The sequence below is a fragment of the Geotrypetes seraphini genome, chromosome 12 (genome assembly GCF_902459505.1).
Source record: "Geotrypetes seraphini chromosome 12, aGeoSer1.1, whole genome shotgun sequence".
Taxonomy (NCBI): Eukaryota; Metazoa; Chordata; class Amphibia; order Gymnophiona; family Dermophiidae; genus Geotrypetes; species Geotrypetes seraphini.
Window position 1 is genome coordinate 37829978 of NC_047095.1, and position 20846 is coordinate 37850823.

Here is a 20846-nt window from a genome sequence, read left to right on the forward strand (position 1 = left end):
TTGTTCATTGATCATTTTCCAATGGCCTAGGAAGTCTTGGCCAGGGATGGGGAGGGACAGTGATGCATTATTTATTTCATTCCAGTATGATTCAGGGGCTATTTTGTTTCTATAATAAGAAACTACTTGGTGGGTTGGTTTGGTTATTGATATCTCTTTTCAGGATATGGTGAATTCTAGGAGTAGGTGGTCTGACAAGTACTTTGGATAGGGAATTAAATTCCAGGTAGCTTGTGCTTTTTGTTGAAATGGAGGAGGTGAGTAGATCTAACTTTGTGTGTGTGGGTTGTTGAAACAAGGGTTTGAGGTCTAGGTCAGTTAAGAGTTCGAGAAATTTCAGGGTTTGAGAGTTTGATGTTGAGTCTAGGTGGAGGTTGAGGTCTCCTATGATAAAAGTGGAGTCATATTGTACTGTAGTTCTTCAGACGATGTCTGAGAACTGTGGTTCAGCTTCTATCCGCTTTCCTAATAAAAATTTATACAGGCCAAAAACTTCCATATAATCCAACAATCCCAATAAAAAGCTCAAGATAACAAGGTGTATCTTTCATTTGCTAGACCAATGATTACTATCTCTCTATCCCCTTATCACCCCCTCCCCAGAAGACCCAGTTTCCCAATTTATACAGTAGCCTGTCAACCCACCAAGAAATCTCACTTTCTGACCTCCTACTCTAAGCTCATAAAACATTTCCTCTATCCCCACTCCCATGAGGATGTGCTAAATTGCAATGAGTTTATATCAGTTTTAAACAATCTATTTAGAGTTAAAAATAATTTTTTATGTGTATAGCTGAAAAGAATTTCTTCTATGTTATATAATTCCCACTTTTAACCCCTCATGCCAAGTGTGAGCCAAAAATCATTGTATACCAGAGGAAATATAACTTTTTAAAGCTACATTTATTCTTGACAGTTCTTAGTCTGAAGATGAACCACAGACACAAGACATAACAATTGCTATACTTGGTTCATCTAATCTAGTGGCTCCCAACCCTGTCCAGGAGGACCACTAGACCAGTCGGGTTTTTAGGATAGCCCTAATGAATATGCATGAGAGAGATTTACATATAATGGAGGTGACAGGCATGCAAATCTGCCCCATGCATATTCATTACGGCTGTCCCAAAAATCCAACTGGCCTGGTGGGAACCACTGATCTAGTCCAGTATCATGCTTCCAACAGTGGCCAAACCAGATCACAAGTATCTGGCAGGATTCCAAATAGTAGCAAGATTCCATGTCCCTAGGGCAGGGTAGGCAATTCCGGTCCTCGAGAGCCAGAGCCAGGTCAGGTTTTCAGGATATCTACAATGAATATGTATGAGATGGATTTGCATGCATTGCCTCCTTGAGATGCAAATCTATCTCATGCCCACCCCTGCCCTAGAGTAATGAACTTATGGATTTTACCTCCAGGAATTTGTTCAAACTTTGTTTAAACCCAGCTGCTTTTAGCATATCCTCTGGTAATGAGTTTCAAAGCTTTACTATCCACTGAGTGAAAAATGTTGGATTTTAGTGGATATAATTTTAATTTAATATATCCATTTATTTATTAACCAAAACAATCAACACACCTCCAGTTAAGTAAATGCTGGGTATTATGCCAACAATTCACCCTACATTTCCAAAAGGAAAAATTAAAGAGAGAAAATATTAAAGAGGAAAAAGGTCTCCAAAGCCATGGGGTACAATTTTGCACCAGGGCTATGAGCTACATATGCTTATCGGCTCCTCCCCCCATGTTTCTATTATCGGCCAACCCCCCCCCCATCCTATATAATAAAACTCTAGCCGCGCATGCGCACTCCAACTTTCGTGATCTGAAATCCCCGTTCCATGTTCTGTAGGTCCGCGGCCAAGCAGGAGTGCGCATGCGCGAGTCCCCAGCCTTACTTAAGTTTCCAGCACCTACCACTTGCCGCTAGCGCTGGACTTCCTGCTCTCCGTGTCGGCTCCTCTCACCCTACCTCGGACTTAAACTAGACAGAGGAGCCGCGGCACCTTTTCAAACCCTCCCCAGCACTGCCGCCATCGCTAAGTTTTTAAAGTCCGGAAAAGCCGTCGGCCATGAAGTATGCAGGTGGCGTACTTCACGGCCGATGGCTTTTCAAACCACCCCCCCCCCCCGCCGCCATCGTTGGTAAGTTGTTTTGTTTTGTTTTTTTTTAAACATGGTAGTCCAGCGGTATCCCTACCTTGCACTCGCGGCTGCCAGAGGGAGCTGTGTTGTTAAGGCCTGGCTTCTTCGGGCAGCAGCAGCATTTAAAATTCGCTGCTGTTGCCGACTTCAGGCCTTACTCTCTGGCGGGTCCTGCCTACTTCCTGTTTTCATGAAGACAGGACCGGCCAGAGAGGAAGACCTGAAGCCTGACAACAGCAATGAATTATGAATGCTGCTGCTGCTCGATGAAGTTTAAGGAAGAAAGGGAGCAGAGGGGGAGAGAATGGCTTAGAGGGAAGAAGACATGGCAGGGCATGCAGGGAAGGAGGAAGGTATGCCACACCAAGTGAAAAGGAAGGAGGAGATGCCATATGGAACAGAGAGAGACAGAAGGCGGACACTGGATGGAAAGAGAACAGAGGGCATTGAATGGAAGGGGAAAAACAAGAGGGTGAACAGTAGATAAAGGGGGTGAGAGAGGGAGACAGACTCTGAATGGAAGTGTGGGGGAGAGGAGGGACAGCCGCTGAATGGAAGTCTGAGGGACAGGGGGAGCAGACGTTGGAAAGAAGTGGGGAGAGAAAGAAAGACAGATAGTGGGAGGGAGGGAGACAGAAAGGAAAGAAAAAAGAGACAGGGGCAGGGGGAAAGACAGAAAGAAAGAAAGACAGACAAACATATATTCTAGCACCCGTTAATGTAACGGGCTTAAAGACTAGTTAATACATAATTAATATGTTTTACAGTTCAAATACTCTAGTAAATATCTTAGCAAACTGAGTGTGTAATCAAAGTAGAAAATGTAGCTTATCTTTAATTGTTCCACCAAATTCATTCACTCTTGTGTTGCTGATCACAGCTGCCACTTCTGTGCAGGAAATTTATCGCTTGAAAACTCTGCTATAATCCGCTGATGATGGTCAGCGTTTCATGATATCACAAAATTGTTTCTTCAGGGCTCTCAAATTGCAAAAAGCGTTTGCTGTCTTACGTTCGGATCCTCTACTTTTGGAGTTGTGATTTGTGATACAATCCATTTATTTATTAAAATATTGTCAGTTTGGCAAAAAGTCTTACTCCATTTTTGTAGTATCTTCTTTGTGATATCTTTGCCTCTTTTATTTGGACCATGGGGGAGATGCTAGACATAAGTGGGATAGGGAAGGGTGAAGCCATACAGTGGGGGAAGTCTCAAGCTACCCTTTGCTGGGGGGGAGGGAGTGTAAGGCTGAAGGCTCATTTAGGATATAAGATACTATTGGACTGGCCTTGCGAATGTGTGGGTGACTTTAAATTTTGAGTCATATTTAAAAAAGGCAACAGCAGCAACCTTCCCAACTGTTACTAATTGTCTTTGCTTCTGCAGAAGAAGATAATTTGTTAGGTATAATTTCATCCTTTCTGATTTCAAATATACCAGGAACATTAAGCTGCTTAGCAATTCCACTAAATGGCCTTGCAAAAATTTTCCAACTCACAAGCCGAACATGGGGCATGTGCTGGGCTTTAAAGAATTTTTTATGTTTCATAAAAGATCTGTACAACCTTTCACTAATAAACCTGACTGATTGTCATGTGCTGGTTGTGTTTGTGAGTTGGCATAGAGGGACATTTTCAAAAAGACATCTGAGTCCGACTTTGGACGTTTCCTGCAAGATGTCCAAAGTTGGAGGTGGAGAAATAGCCATTTTCAAAACTGGCAAAACCACTAGATGTTCCAGTTTTTTGGTTTAAAAAAAATAAAAAATAAAAAAATCACCTACTTAGACATCTTGGCTGCCAAGATGTCCAACCTTAGGTCATCCAATTTTGTTTACCATTTTTGACCACAAAACCGTCCAAGTTCAAAATGTCCAAATCCAGACCATTTGGATGTAAGAAGGGCCAGCATTGTAATGGACTGGCCACACAGACATGAGAACAGATCAGTGGGGCACCTTAGAAGGCACTGCTGTGAACTTCACATAAAGGATGCCAGATGTACATACACCCCTTCTAATGTACGGTGAGCCCTCCAAAAGTCCCCCAAAACCTATCATACCCACCAATCTACCACCCCAAGGTGGCACCTATATAGCAGTATAGTAGGGTTGTGGTGGGCTCCCACTTTCCACCATAAATGTAATGGTTAGAGTGGCTTATGGGCCTGGGTTCTCCTCTCTTTGGCCCACTAGCCCAACTCATCAGGCTACTTAAGACACTTGTGTGATGCTGTACTGGGATTTCCCATACCAGATGCTGCTGTTCTAGAGACAGGTATGTACCCTGCAGTGGTCATCTGATCAGTTTGGGCACCTTTTTGGCACTTAGACACTTTTAAAACAGGTCTAGCCTCAGATGTCTGTTCCATCCTGGGTGTCTTGGGAAACGTTTGATTATCGCTGCAAGACTTCCAAGTCTAAGCCCACCCAGAATCTACTTCCAACATGACCCCTTTAGTTTTGGATGCACAGCAGGTAGAATGTCTTGCAAGATGTCCAGGAATGCGGTTTCAAAAATCAGCACTTGGGTGTCCTGGCAATTAGGACGGTCAAGTGCCAATTTATGCCATTTTTTTGGTAACAGTCTCTTTAGCATTAAGTTAATGAGTGAAAAGATAGTGCAAAAGTTAACATGTTGAATGCCTATCTCATTTTGTACTGCAATGTATTTACATGCGTGTGTGCATGACATCATTGCATCGCATCCGCGAATGCACTCCTGCTCGACGAGCGCAGGCAGTGGGGGGTGGGATTGGGCAGGACTAGGGCGTGATTGGGGATGGGACTGGGTCATAATGGGGCGGGGATGGGTGAAACTGGGCAAGCCTGGGGGCGGGTCTAGGGGGTTCAAATTTTCCAAACAGAAAATCTGGTAACCCTAACTTTCTCCCCACCCAATGACCGGCACATATGTCCCTTCCCCCAGCCGACCGGCATTGTTCTTACCGGCACAGTTCTTGAGCCGGAGTGGGGCCTTGTGCATCTGCTCATGCTCAAGGCCTCTGCTGGCTCCTTTCCTTTCCAAAATTCTCGGAGAGGATGTGAACCGGCAGGCCTTGATCATGCGCAAATGCACAAGGCCTTGCTCTGGCTCAACACATAGCATTGGCTTTAGCTTAGAAAAGAACAGTGCTGGTTGGCTGGGGGGAGAGACAGATATGCCGGTCATCAGGTAGGTAGGTGGAAGCACTGAAGTAGCCATCGGGCAGGGGTGAAAACAACAAGTGTAGGTTAGTGAGTAGGCAGATGGTAGGCCTGAAGTGCCAGTCAAGCAAGGTCAGGAACAGAAGTGTTGGTCAGCGGTGGGGGCGAGGGGGGGTGATATAATCTTCAGAGAGAGGGAGGGAGGGACAGAGGGAAGAAGCAAGAAAGATCAAGGTTCGAATATAAACTGAGACCCCCCACTTTTAGGCCATTTTTTTGGCCCAAAATTCTCAATTTATATTTGAGTATATAAGATAACCCTCCATTGCCCCCAGGTACCAGAGTTACTTGATTAAAAACCAAAACAAAAAGAAAACCTTGCTTATAAAGGTGGTTAATAAATCCCAATAAATAAAATATCTCAACCATGTGTTAGCTGCATACCAAAATGTAATATAGTGTGTAGAACGGGGAGTGCCCTCAGAAGTTATTATCCCCCCCCTATGCAGCTGTAAACATTAGCTGTCATTGCTCAGATATCATTTAGAATCTGGGCCTTCCTGCCTCCAAAAAAGATGATGGTAAGGGCTTACATGCTAATTTCAAAATTATTGCATGGCCATTAGAAGGGAAAGCCAAATTGCTGCTATTTTAGAGCCATGCTAAAAATAGTGCAGGCCACTTTTTGGCACAGCTTAATAGAAGGACCCCTAAGGACATCTCCTCTAGACACCCACCGCTGTGGGTTTCATCTCAATAACTGTTTCCGGGACTCGGGCGAGCTCAAACTAAAATAAGAACATAAGAATTGCCATACTGGTACAGACCAAAGGTCCATCAAGCCCAGTATCCTGTTTTCAACAGTGGCCAATCCAGGTCTCAAGTACCTAGCTAGATCTCAAGTAGTAAAACAGATTTTATTCTGCTTATCCTAGGAATAAGCAGTGGATTTCCCCAGGTTATCTCAATAATAACCCATGGACTTCTCCTTTAGGAAATTATCCAAACCTTTTTAAATCTTACTCCTTACTTTAATGTTATTCCTTGATAAGATAAGCATATTCTAATATAAAATTGGAAAAGTTTAGAATGTTGCTTTATAATACAAATGTGGAAAATGGACTGTAAGCAATAGTTTATTATTGCACTGTGAGCACATTCAAGAGGGTCACTTGTACCAGGGAGTAAGCCCTATGAAAGAGAATTAATTCATCTCTACCCGAGCAATGGCAGTTCATGTTTACAGCTGTGTAGTGGGGGATAATAATTTCTGAGGGCACCCCATTCTACACATTTATTATATTACATTTTGGTATGCAGCTAGTACATTGTTAAGATATTTTGTATTCTAGAGTGACACTATCATTCACTGCTGTTTTGACTGTTGTGGGACCTGAGTGGAGTAGAAAGGGTACAAGTGGATCGATTTTTCACTCCGTCAAAAATTACAAAGACTAGGGGACACTCGATGAAGTTACAGGGAAATACTTTTAAAACCAATAGGAGGAAATTTTTTTTCCACTCAGAGAATAGTTAAGCTCTGGAATACATTGCCAGAGGATGTGGTAAGAGCACATAGCATAGCTAGTTTTAAGAAAGGTTTGGAAATTTCTTGGAGGAAAAGTCCATAGTTTGTTATTGAGAAAGACATGGGGAAGTCACTGCTTGCCCTGCATTGGTAACATGGAATGTTGCTACTCTTTGGGTTTTGGCCTGGTACTAGGGACCTGGAATGGCCACCTTGAGAATGGGCTACTGGGCTTGATGGACCATTGGTCTGACCCAGTAAGGCTATTCTTATGTTCTTAACTATCAAAATCTCAGATGGGCAAGCACTCTAGGGACCTGACAGTTAATTGAAGGGGGTTTAAGTCTGAAGGTTTGCCTAGGTGCCTTATACTTAAAGGGTATTAACGTAGAACAAAATCTTTTCCAGAGAAAGGAAAATGGTAAAACCAGAGGACATAATTTGAGGTTGAGGGGTGGTAGATTCAGGGGCAATGTTAGGAAGTTCTACTTTACGGAGAGGGTAGTGGATGCCTGGAATGCGCTCCCGAGAGAGGTGGTGGAGAGTAAAACTGTGACTGAGTTCAAAGTAGCGTGGGATGAACACAGAAGATTTAGAATCAGAAAATAATATTAAATATTGAACTAGGCCAGTTACTGGGCAGACTTGCACGGTCTGTGTCTGTGTATGGCCGTTTGGAGGAGGATGGGCAGGGGAGGGCTTCAATGGCGGGGAGGGTGTAGATGGGCTGGAGTAAGTCTTAACAGAGATTTTGGCAGTTGGAACCCAAGCACAGTACCGGGTAAAGCTTTGGATTCTTGCCCAGAAATAGCTAAGAAGAAAAAAAAAATTTTTAATTGAATCAGGTTGGGCAGACTGGATGGACCATTCGGGTCTTTATCTGCCGTCATCTACTATGTTACTATGTTACTATGAAATACTGATAATGCATTATCAATAAACACTAAAAACATGCGTGCTTTGCAAAAAAGACCAGTAGAGCTCATTGAAGAATCTGTGAGCGTGGAAGGTGTTTGAAAAAAAGCTGAGCATGGATTTATTTTTTTCTGCATTGACAGCAATTTTCAAGTTAGTTTGCCCGCTCTTGAAATTTGTATGCAGGCAGAGTTCAGGCAAACTTCAGAGAGCTGTTGCATCGTATTTCAATGAATCCACTCACATTTTTCATGAGGTTTTCTTCGATGAAAATTTACATTACATTACATTAGTATTTATGAATCGCTAATATGCCCCAGAAGGAGTTCAATGTGATTTACAATTTAGAAGAGCCTGGCCATATACAAGGATAAACATTATTTCATTAGGGTTCATGACACAGATAACTTGGTTTGTGTTTATGTAGATGTATGATTATGGCATATAGTTTGGAGAGAAGATTGGCTATATCTTGTGTTGTAGTCTTGATTTTATGGGTTTTGGTATGGGTGTCACTTTCCAGGTTTGTAGGAAGTTTGGTCATCTATTCGAGGTAGGAGAGATGATTTATGTCTTGTTTGGTAGCCTGTTTGTGGGGAGGAGTAAGGTCTTTTCCAAATAAGTTTTTAAGCCTTTAGGAAAGTCTTGGTAGGAGAGGTGTTTCTTAATTATGCTGGTAAAGAATTCCACCATTTGGCTGCCAGGTAAGGGAAGATTGTAGAGTGAATAATTTTGTTTTTGATTCCTCTAGGATTTGGTAATCTTATTCTTATATGGTTGCTGATCAGGTTGTTGTTGATTTTGGGTGGTATTTCGATTAAATTCAACCTGTAGCCTGGTGTTTCACCATGGAAGATTAAAAAGATCAGTGTACATAGTTTAAAGGGGATCCAGTGTAGCTTGAGGTACAGGGTGTCACTTCATATTTGGTTGCTGAGAAAATGCTCATAAATCTGGCTGCTACATTTTGAATAGTTTGTAGTTTTTTCCTTACATTTTCTTTGTATTCTACATAAAGGAAACATAGAAACGTGACAGCAGATAAAGGTCAAATGGCCCATCTAACCTGCCCATCCTCAGTAACCATTATTTCTTTCTCTCTCTGAGAGATCCCACAGGCATATCCCAGGCCCTCTTGAATTCAGACAGTCTCTATTTCCACCACCTCTTCCGGGAGACTGTTCCACGCATCTACCACCCTTTCTGTAAAAAAACGTATTTCTTCAGATTACTCCGGAGCAGTTGAACTGTATCCTATAACGAACTGGTAGCCAGTGAAGTTTTCTCAGTAATGGGGATACATGATCATACTACCTCTTTCCGAAGATAAGTTTAGCCGCTGTGTTTTGTATCAACTGCAGCCAGTCTAAACTACCCTGTTTAATACCCAAGTAGACAGAATTACAATAGTCCAACTGAGCGAGGACAGTGGACTGTACCAATAATAAATAATGTTCATGATGAAATAGTGATCTAACTTTCCACAGCATACGCAAGCTAAAGAAACATTTCTTTGCCAAAGAGTTTATCCGATCGTGAAATGTAAGAGAAGAATCCAGAATAATATCTAAAATTCTGAAGGAAAAATCTAGGTGTAACGAGATGCCTGATTTCAATGTAACATCAGCTGGGAGATTTTCAAATGTAGGCCCGATCCAAAGTAGTTTGGTCATAGAAGCATTCAGTTTCATTTGGATGGACGCCACCTACATCTGCAATTTGGAAATGCAACTGTCAATGCCCAAAACCAAATTACCAATATCGGGACTGACTTCCAGTATAATGAAAATGTTATCCGCATAAGTAAATTTAGTTTCTGTGGAGGAAAGACAAAAGTTTTTCAATGAGGTCATGCAGATGTTAAACAAAATTGGTGACAAGGGGGGAGCCTTGCGGTACCCCACAATTAGGCGTCCATGAAGATGAAAGCTCACCTTCTAGACATACCTCATTGGAGCACAGCGAGAGGAATTTGCTAAACCAGTCTAAGACCACATGATGCAAACTTATGTCGGCTAACATAAGGATCAGAATACAATGATTGACCACATCGAACGCAGCCAACAGATCGAATTGTAACAACATATTTATTTTGCATCTGTAAATTTTGAATCTTTGCAATTAGTGAAAATAAAAGGGTTTCTGTGCTGAAATTTGGTCTAAACCCATGTTGAAATGGCAACAGGATAGAGAATTTTTCTAAATTGTTGGAAAGTTGATTAAAAATAATTGATTCCATGATTTTTGTCATTAGAGGTATATTCGCAATTGGGCGATAATGAGAGGGGACCGAAGGATCCAAATCAGCACTTCTCAACACAGGTGTTAAAATTATATTGCCCATATTCAACGAGATCTTTAAGTCTGTCCCCATACACCTTATCACGAAGACCACACACCATTTTAGTAGACTTTCTCTGGACTGACTCCATCCTTTTTATATCTTTTTGAAGGTACGGCTTCCAGAATTGTACACAATATTCTAAATAAGGTCTCACTAAAGTCTTATACAGGGGCATCAATACCTCCTTTTTCCTACTAGCCATACTTCTCCCTATTCAACCTAGCATCCTTCTAGCTTTCGCCGTCACCTTTTTGAACTGTTTGGCCACCTTAAGATCATCACATACAATCACACCCAAGTCCCCCCTCTTCTGTCTTCACCCCCTAAACTGTACCATTCACTCTGGTTTTTGCAGCCCAAAGGACACTGCAATAATCTAGTTGGGATAGTACCAGTGAATGAACCAAGATCTGAAAATTTTCTTTGGTGAAGCAATGTCAAATTTGTCTCAGTTTTCTCAGTGTTGTGAATATTTTCTTGGTTAATGTTCATGTTTGTGCATCCCAAGATAGGTTCTTGTCGAATATAACCCCTAGGATTCTCAGTTCTGATTCCAGTTTCAGTGGGGTGTTATGCAGTGTTATTTGAATGTCATCATTGGTGATTCTCGGTGGCTTATCAGTACAAATTTGTATTTTTCTTTATTTAGTTTCAGTTTCATGCTGTCAGCCCAGTCAGCAACTAGATAAGTGACTTACTATACAAATGTGTTGATCATGTTTTCTTTCTTGTAGAAAGGAATGCATATTGTAATATCATCAGCGTAGAAGTGAGGTCTTTCTTGTTTAAGAAGTGTCCTAGTGTTGATATCAGTATTTTAAAAAAGTATTGGGGAGAGTGGTGAGCCATGGGGTACTACTTCACTTGCCTAGGAAAAAAAAAATCTTTGGAACTATTGGTTTGAGTTTGATCTTAAATTTGCACAGTCTGCTGAATATCCCTGTTTGAAGAACACTTTTTAATATGTATCATGTAAGAACATAAGAATTGCCACTGCTAGGTCAGACCAGTGGTCCATCATGCCCACTAGTCCGCTCACGCGGCAGCCCTCTGGTCAAAGACCAGCACCCTAACTGAGACTAGACCTACCAGCGCACGTTCTTGTTCAGCAGGAACTTGTCTAACTTTGTCTTGAATCCCTGGAGGGTGTTTTCCCCTATAACAGCTTCCGGAAGAGCGTTCTAGCTTTATACCACTCTCTGGGTGAAGAAGAACTTCCTTACGTTTGTACGAAATCTATCCCCTTTCAACTTTAGAGAGTGCCCTCTCATTCTCCCTACCTTGGAGAGGGTAAACAACCTGTCCTTATCTACTAAGTCTATCCCCTTCAGTACCTTGAATGTTTCGGTTATGTCCCCTCTCAGTCTTCTCTGTTCGAGGAGAAGAGGCCCAGTTTCTCTAATCTTTCGCTATACGGCAGCTCCCCCAACCCCTTAACCATCTTAGTCGCTCTTCTCTGGACCCTTTCGAGTAGTACCATGTCCTTCTTCATGTATGACGATCAGTGCTGGATGCAGTACTCCAGGTAACTTATCTGCCTGCATAATTTCACAGATCTTCAATGATTGAAGCGGGTTATGTGATTTGTCAATTCAATTTCACTGCTTTGTTGACCTTAAAAGTGAATAGTACTGAATTCTGGGGCAATTTCAAAAGAAGAGCTGCAGTTTCCATGATGTTATGTAGAAATGTGAGAGAATTCTCCATGCAGATGACTAAGCCTGGCATGCTAGATAATTTAATTGGCGGTCAACCCCATCTTCATCACCACCACCACCACCACCACCACCATAAAATCATTAGGATCCTTTGGCTCTTAGTTAGGAGTTTGACACTCTGCTGCATCTTTGGGGAGGGAGGGGTGGTGTGGGGATTGCTGTTGAGGGAGTGGGGAGATGGATATACCGTAGTTGTTTGCTGATGTCTGATGGAATAAGGAACCAATTCCTGGACATTGGAGTGTGGTGTTGGGGTGGGAGGTGGGGTGGTATATTTGGGAGGTAGGGGGATGGGGTATTTTTTTAGATTTTTTTTGCGTTTTGGGGGTTTCTCTTGTCTGTTTGGGGTGGGGGATGGAGTTTCTTTGTGGTGATAGTTGGCTGTTTCGGGGGGTTTATTGTTTGGGATCTGTTTACCTGTGTGGTGTTTTCTTTCTTCTGTTTTTGGGGGAGAGGGGAATATTACATAAAAATTTGATGACTTGGATTGTATGATCTTTTGTTGACTGGCTTTGTATTTCCTCTGCTGGCATTGATTGTTCTTTGTATTGTTTAGTTGTTGTCATCAATAAAAATGGTTTAAATATATATAAAAAAATCATTAGGATAGAACAGTGGTAGAACAAAATTTGTGATAATGAATCAGCCCTGTAATTAGCATTCATACTTAACTATGGAAATGACCTGAAAACAGTTTGAAAACAGAGGGTGAAAACACTGCGTGACTGTCACACCTTCCTACAAGATACTGAATAATACTGAAGTGGCTAAACAAATCTGCAAAGAGCTGGCGACACATATATGACAGAAAGAAATCAAATACAGAGAAAGGGTTAGCACAAGGTCTAGGTAACACTTGTTTCTGCTGTAAACTGAACTAGTAGTTTCTCTAAGGGCATTCCTTCCAGGAGAAAAGAAAAAATGATTGTTTGATAATACACTGTTCTGAACAGACAGCAGTGCAAGAAAAAGATAGTTGGAAAATTGAAACATCTGTAAGTATTCCCACAAGAATATTTAAGTGTTGTAGACCGTTGCCTGAGGAAAAAATCTGCTATTAAGTAAATTCTTGGTTATATTATATATATAAAAAAAAAAATCCTGTGACAGTAAAAGTTTGATTATGAAATATGCAGAATCAACGAATCTTCACAAGGGTGATTTATCCAGAAGATACTTTAAACAGTAGTAGTAACCTTAACTACCATTTGTATATACCCTTATGTGGACATAAGGGTATATACAAATGGTAGTTAAGGTTACTACTACTGTTTAAAGTATCTTCTGAGTAAAAGTTTGATGCCATTTTATGGAGTTGGTAGAAATGACTTTCAAGTGAAATATGCACTCTAAAGTAAAAAAAAGCATGAACTGAAACTCTTTCATGCCTATAGCTACACAGAAACATGATGGCAGATACAGGCTAAATGGCCCATCCAGTCTGCCCATCCACAGCATCCACTACCTTCTCCTCTCCCTAGAGATCCCATGTGCCTGTACCACACTTTCTTGAATTCAGACACAGTCTTTGTCTCTACTGGGAAACTATTCCAAGCATCTACCACTCTATCTGTACCAAAGTATCTCCTTAGATTTCTCCTGAGCCTATCATCACGTCAGAGCTGTTACCACCGTGGCTAAAATCCACACTACAGTTTTGTAAAAGGGGGAGGGGTTAGTTTGTGATGACATATTCCATACTAGGCGAAGGTGTTTTCATGCTCCACACTTGAAATGCCCAGTGGATTGATTGGTAGATGGAGAATGACTTGCTTGTGTGTAGCGGACATCGGAAGGACTTAATAATTCCTTGAAGTTCTTTTGTCGCGTGAACGCATGAGATGAATATCGGTGTCCCGTTTGAAAGGTACGACCTTCTGATTTCATCTGTGCTATTGAATTTTTGTCTAGAACCACGAGTATGAAAGTTAGAGATTTTTAACCATATGTTTCTCTATTGTTGTTCTAGAAGACTGATCAGTCGGGATATACCCTGAGGCAGCAATTTTGTGAAACGCTGGCCACCGTTGGTGTACCGATCAGCTGAAGATAAGTTGAAATATTTTTCTTCTATCTTTTGTTTTTCATGAAGCAAAGTACAGCATAAGGCTATAATTACATTGAAGGTTTTTTGCAAATGAGGTTATTGCTCAACCACCTTTAACAAACCACTTCGGTGGAGGTGGGAGGGCCCTTTTCTGAGGCTTTTTCCTTCATTTTGAGTTATTTAATAACCTATGCTGTCCTTATATCATACTATAGGACATTAGAGCATCAACCATTACTGAAAGTGTTTACCATTTTACATATGCCTGCAGGAACTCAATTTCACCGTCCTGTCCCCGTGAGTTTGTTGTCCCTGCACAAGACTCAAACACTTATGATTTTTAAATGTTTGAGGCTTGTGCAGATGAGGACAGAGCTTAGGCATTGGTGGAATGAGGCATTATGACATAACAATCTGAGCTCTAGAATGTTGCTACTTATGATTTTAAAGTGTTTGAGGCTTGTGCAGATGAGGACGGCGCTTAGGCATTGGTGGAATGGGGCATTATGACATCACAATCTGAGCTCTAGAATGTTGCTACTTATGCTTTTAAAGTGTTTGAGGCTTGTGCAGATGAGGACGGAGCTTAGGCATTGGTGGAATGAGGCATTATGACATCACAATCTGAGCTCTAGAATGTTGCTACTTATGATTTTAAAGTGTTTGAAGCTTGTGCAGATGAGGACGGAGCTTGCAGGGATGGGGCAGGGACAGGAAAAGAACTTGTGGGCATGGGACAAGAAAATGAGTTCCTGCGGGGAAGGGAAAAAAATTAGTCTTCGTGTCCTTCTCTACTCCAAAGTTCTTACATAACTACAAGATCATTCTATGAACAATTTTGTTTATGTTATACTGAACTGAGACTGCATTCCTTTCTACAGCAAATCTAGAAGTCTCTGAACATTACATTTGTTCATTCTCTAAAAATGTTAACGAAACAGAATGATATGCAAATAGCTTTTTCTTTCTTCTTCATTAACAGACTCAATAGTAACATCTAAAGGTCATTTTTGTCAGCTTTACGTGTGAAAATAAGACTCCCAATACTGCAATTAATTAGGATTCCTACTCACCCACCACAAAAATGATCTTCAATTTCTTCAGATCCTCTAAAAAAAATAAAAAATATACATAATTAAAAAATATAAATGGAAGGAGGGGTTGGCAAAGGAGTTTGACTTTTTATAAGCACAATATTTTTCAGATTAAACTCTTATTCAGTAACTTAGGCCCTCTTTTACTAAGTTGTGGTAGAAGTTTCTACCTCATCCTGGAGCGCTAAATGCTCCAATGCTGCTCCAAGGAATGCTCATAGGAATTTTATGAGCGTTGGGAGCATTTAGTGCTCTGGACCACGGTAGAAATCTCTACGTAGTATAAGGAGGTGTTAATTAATAAGGGGTCCTTTTACTAAGCTGCGAAGTGCACTAATGCATGCTTCTAACAGGTTAAAAAGCGTCCACAGGGTGCACTCAGGTGTCTCGTGGTAATTTGGGGAGCAGTGCGCACTACCTATGCACTAAAAATAGAATTTATTTTTTTAGCACTGGGGGCGGGTGTGGGGGAGGAAAGTAGACGGGTTGTGCACCAAGGCACGATTCTGAAACCGGCGCTGACGCATCATTGGCACGCGATCGGTGGCTGCTTTAATGGCGGCCGCTGATGTCGGCGCCAGTTACAGAATCCAGCCCTAATTGTTTATGTTTATTAAAAGTTTTAACCGCACTTCGCTTTGCCAACAGCACGGTGTACAAAATATATAAAAATAAGAAACGAAAAAGAACGCCATAAAAAATAGAAAAGCAAAGAGAAAACAGTAAAGAAAGAACAGAAATGAAGTAAAATTTAAAAAGAAATTGGTTAAGAACATAAGAACTGCCATCTCCGGATCAGACCTTCGGTCCATCAAGTCCGGCGATCTGCACACGTGGAGGCCCAGCCAGGTGTACACCTGGCGTAATTTTAGTCACCCATATCCCTCTATGCCTCTCGTAAGGAGATGTGCATCTAATTTGCTTTTAAATCCTAGAACGGTGGATTCCGAAATAACCTCTTCTGGGAGAGCATTCCAGGTGTCCACCACTCATTGCGTGAAGCAGAACTTCCTGATATTTGTCCTGGACTTGTCCCCCCTTAGCTTCAGTCCATGTCCTCTTATCCGTGTCACATTGGACATTGTAAATAATTTTTTTTCCTGCTCTATTTTATCGATTTCTTTCAGTATTTTGAAAGTCTCGATCATATCCCCTCGCAGTCTCTTTTTCTCAAGGGAGAACAATCCCAGTCTCTTAAGTCATTCCTCGTATTCCAAGTTCTCCATACCTTTTATTAGCTTCATTGCTCGTCTCTGCACCCTTTCCAGCAGTTTTATATCTTTCTTTAGGTTGAGAGACCAATGTTGGACACAGTATTCCACGTGTGGTCTGACCATTGCCCTATAAAGCGGCATTATAACTTTCTCTGATCTACTCGTGATTCCTTTCTTTATCATGCCTAATATTCTATTTGCTTTCTTTGCCGCGCATTGTGCCGACGGTTTCAGGGACCTATCTATCAGTACACCCAGGTCCTTTTCTTGTTCGCTCTTACCCAGAGTTGCACCTGACATTCTATACTTGTGTTCCTTGTTCTTTCTGCCTAATTGCATTACTTTGCACTTTTCCACATTAAACTTCATCTGCCATTTCTCCGCTCATTTCTCTAACTGACACAAGTCACTCTAGAGTTCCTCGCTATCCTTCCGCGAACTGATTGCCTGGCATAGCTTTGTTTCGTCTGCAAACTTGATGATCTCACTGGATGTTCCTTTTTCTAGGTCATTGATGAAAATATTAAATAAGATGGGCCCAAGTACCGAGCCCTGGGACACACCGCTAGTCACTTTCTCCCAGTCTGAGAACTTCCTATTTATGCCCACTCTCTGCTTTCTGTTCTCCAGCCATTTGCCTATCCATCTTAGTATATCTCCCTCTATTCCATGGCTTTGTAGTTTCCTGAGAAGTCCTTCATGTGGAACCTAGTAGAACGCTTTCTGGAAGTCCAAATATATTATGTCCACTATCAATTTGTTTGTTCACGGTCTCAAAAAATTGAAGTAAGTTCATCAAACATGATTTCCCTTCCTGAAGCCATGTTGACTGGCTCTCACCAGGTCGTGTGTATCCAAGTGCCGGACTATGCTATTTTTAATCAGCACTTCAACCATCTTTCCAGGGACAGACGTAAGACTCACAGGTCTGTAGTTGCCCGGTTCTCCTCTTGATCCTTTTTTGAAAATTGGCGTGACGTTCGCTATCTTCCAATCACCCGGTATCGGTCCAGTTCTAATTGACAGGTTGGCAAGTTTTTGCAAAAGCTCTCCAATTTCAACCTTCAGTTCTTTTAAGACTCTCGAGTGAATTCCATCAGGTCCAGCTACACTGCTGCACATTGAATGATTAGGGTGTGAGCCTTTACTGCCTACAGAATAGATAATGATAAGGACTCAAGTGCTAGTGGCTAGGCACTAATGAAAAAATTAGGGGTCCTTTTATTAAGGCGCGTTAACTGATCAGTGCTATAAATTAGTGCGTGCTAAATGCTACGGCACCCATAGAATATAATGGATGCGGTCGCATTTAGCGCACACTAATCTTTAGCGTGCGCTAAACCAGTTAGTGCGCCTTATAAAAAGGACCCCTTAGGACTCCTTTTACTAAGGTGCGCTAGCGTTTGTAGCGCATTCAGGAAATTACCATGCGCTACACCGCATGCTACGCTTCTAGAACTAACACCAGCTCAATGCCGGCGTTAAGGTCTAGCGCACCTTAGTAAAAGGATCCCTTAGTGCGTGGTGATTAATAAGAAAAATGGGGCCATTTTCTGCTGTACTAAAACTGACCTCAGGGCCTCCTACCCAAGGTTCAAATCACTCTTCAAAACTCACCTGTTTACAAAATCATTTGGCCCTACTGCCGTCTGACTCCTCTTGTACCTTTCTCCCCCTTTTGTTTCTCGTACCCTGCTTATTTATTTATTTATAACTTTATTTTTATTTGTTTAACAAATCATTACAAGTTATAACACTCGCACAAGTAACTCAGTGCCAACTTCCATCATAAGAACATAAGAGATGCCGCTGCTGGGTTAGACCAGTGGTCCATCGAGCCCAGCAGTCCGCTCATGCGGCGACCCTTTTGATCAAAGACCAGTGCCCTAACTGAGACTAGCCTTACCAGCATACATCCTTGTTCAGTGGGAACTTGTCTAACTTTGTCTTGAATCCCTGGAGGGTGTTTTCCCCTATGATAGCCTCTGGGAGAGCGTTCCAGTTTTCCACCACTCTCTGGGTGAAGAAGAACTTCCTTACGTTTGTACGGAATCTATCCCCTTTCAACTTTAGAGAGTGCCCTCTCATTCTCCCTACCTTGGAGAGGGTGAACAACCTGTTCTTATCTACTAAGTCTATCCTCTTCAGTACCTTGAATGTTTCGATAATGTCCCTTCTCAATCTCCTCTGTTAGAAGGAGAAGAGGCCCAGTTTCTCTAATCTTTCGCTGTACAGCAGCTCCTCCAGTCCCTTAACCATCTTAGTCGCTCTTCTCTGGACCCTTTCGAGTAGTACCATGTCCTTCTTCATGTACGGTGACCAATGCTGGACGCAGTACTCCAGGTGAGGGCGCACCATGGCCCGGTACATCGGCATGATAACCTTCTCTGATCTGTTCGTGATCCCCTTCTTTATCATTCCTAGCATTCTGTTCGCCCTTTTTGCCGCCGCCGCACATTGTGTGGACGGCTTCATCGACTTGTCGATCAGAACTCCCAAGTCCCTTTCCTGGGAGGTCTCTCCAAGTACCGCCCCAGACATCCTGTACTGTTGCCTGAGATTTTTGTTACCGACATGCATTACTTTACATTTATCCGTGTTGAATCTCATCTGCCATGTCGATGCCCATTCCCATCAATGCTCTTATGATTAGGAATTCCACCATGAAACAAAATCAAAGGAATGTAGACACTTCCTCAGACCCCCCTATAACATTGAGGGGTGGTGGTGGTTGAATAGAAAACAAAGGGAGATTTTACTATAGAGCATTTAAAGAACTGGCTTCAATGGATTAACCTCAGCCAAATCTATTCATACACTTCATGTAGCACCAATGGATAACTTCTTAAAATCTAAAAAGGATCTTAGATGTTCAGGGTGGAAAAACACATATCTTAAACCTAGGTATTTAGCTACACATTTTCACGGATATATGCAAGCAGAACGATAGCGCCTATTTTTCTTGTTTCTTCTCTCATAGCTAGAAATTCTCTCCGTCTCTCCTGAGTTGATTTTGTCACATCAGGGTATATCCAAATTCTCTGACCACAAAAAGGAATTGCACCATTTTTTAAGTATAACCTAATAACAGATGGCAAATCTTGCTCAAATACAAAATTAGCAATGAGGGTAGCTCGTTCTTTAACTTCAGAAAGAGTCTTCAGGAATAGCAGTAATATCTTGAAAATTATTGCCTTGTTGCATATGCTCATTAATTCCTTTCTCAATACCTGCTAGGTCTCCTATTTAAGTCTTTTTATCTTTAATAACCGGTACATAATAAGCTTTATTAATACAGAATACTGTCCTGAGGAATTTTCAGATTCTCCAACATAGTCTTTTTAAAGACTTCCATGGGAGACATACCCAAAACCTTTGGACAATTTAAGACTCTGAGATTGAAACATCTGTTAAAGTTTTCAATCTGTTCAATTTTCCATGAAATAAACTTCTGATCTTTTATCACACTGGAAACTGTTTCATAGTGACAGTTTCTGTATGAATTCTCGCCATGCATTCTTGTCGGACTTTATCTAATTTCAAAGAAAAAGTGTTTATCTTTGTAACCAGTACTTCCATGTCTTGTGCAGTCTTCCCCACCATCACATCCGCCAGCAGTGTCCCCAGTGTTACTACAGTCTCCAACACCGGAACCCCAGCCTCTGCGATGTTCCCTTTAATAGATTGTGAGCCCACCGGGACAGATAGGGAAAATGCTTCAGTACCTGATTGCAAAACCGCTTAGATAACCTTGATAGACGGTATATACACACCTAATAAACTTGAAACTTCTCTCTGCAGTTCTTTCGGGGTAAAGCTCTGCCCAGTACCAACTCTGGGGTCTCCTCCTCAGACTTCCTGGGGCTTGACTCTGGGCTCCGGGCTCCTGCTGGACATGGTGGCACACTCGTTGTCATCAGACAGAATGAAATTTTATGTTCCAAGGAGTCAAGCACTTCCTCGCTTGACTCCAACGCAGAACCCAACCTCCGACCTTCCGACCGAGGGTTGGCGGCGGGTTGCCGCACCAACAGCTGAGGCAGCGTCAGCCGAATTGGCGAGGACGAGAGGGCCAGTAACATCACAGCTCTCACATTTCCCTTTCTTTTCCAATGTGGCATCTTAAAAATCGCGGACAAATCGTCTCGAAGTGAAATACAAAGAGGTTAGCCACATTAAAAGAGTACTTGCTGGAGCAAGGGAAACGCCATCAAAGTCCGTCTGCCATCTTGACTCCCCATACTCTCCACCCTGCCTATTTTTATATTATAAACTGCATAGTTGTCACTGCGGATCACTAGCAATATATTACACCTCTGGAAATGAATAAATATAGTGCAGCTTGGTAAAAGGCTCCCTAAGTGATTATGTTATAGAAATCTCTAATATTCAACTTGACCTAGACTTTTATAAACACACCAAGCTTAGGATGACTGTAATATTGAGTGAGACTAAGTGACAGTGGCCTTCAATCAATCAGTTCCCTTTGTATATCATTTTGAATATACAGTATGCTTTAATGGACTAAAGAAGATATTCAGCCTTCAATGAGTGCACTGCTATACTTATATTTCTATTTATTTTTGATTGTGAAATGATATTTTCTAGCAAATTCCCATGGGCAAATGTTCCCTAGTATCATGAATATATATAAGTCTTTCAATATGATGGTTTTATTAACAGGGAAGGCAAAA

General features: G+C 41.7%; 1 protein-coding gene across 2 annotated transcripts in view; it reads right to left on the reverse strand.

Annotated features, from left to right (window-relative positions):
• The window catches only part of AK5 (adenylate kinase 5), a 313765-nt gene that overhangs the window by 61256 nt on the left and 231663 nt on the right, over window positions 1-20846 (reverse strand). For both annotated transcript variants that reach the window (XM_033917084.1, XM_033917085.1), the window contains exon 10: window positions 14918-14953. In XM_033917084.1, coding sequence (XP_033772975.1) covers window positions 14918-14953 — 36 coding nt within the window. The remainder of the gene's footprint in view (window positions 1-14917; window positions 14954-20846) is intronic.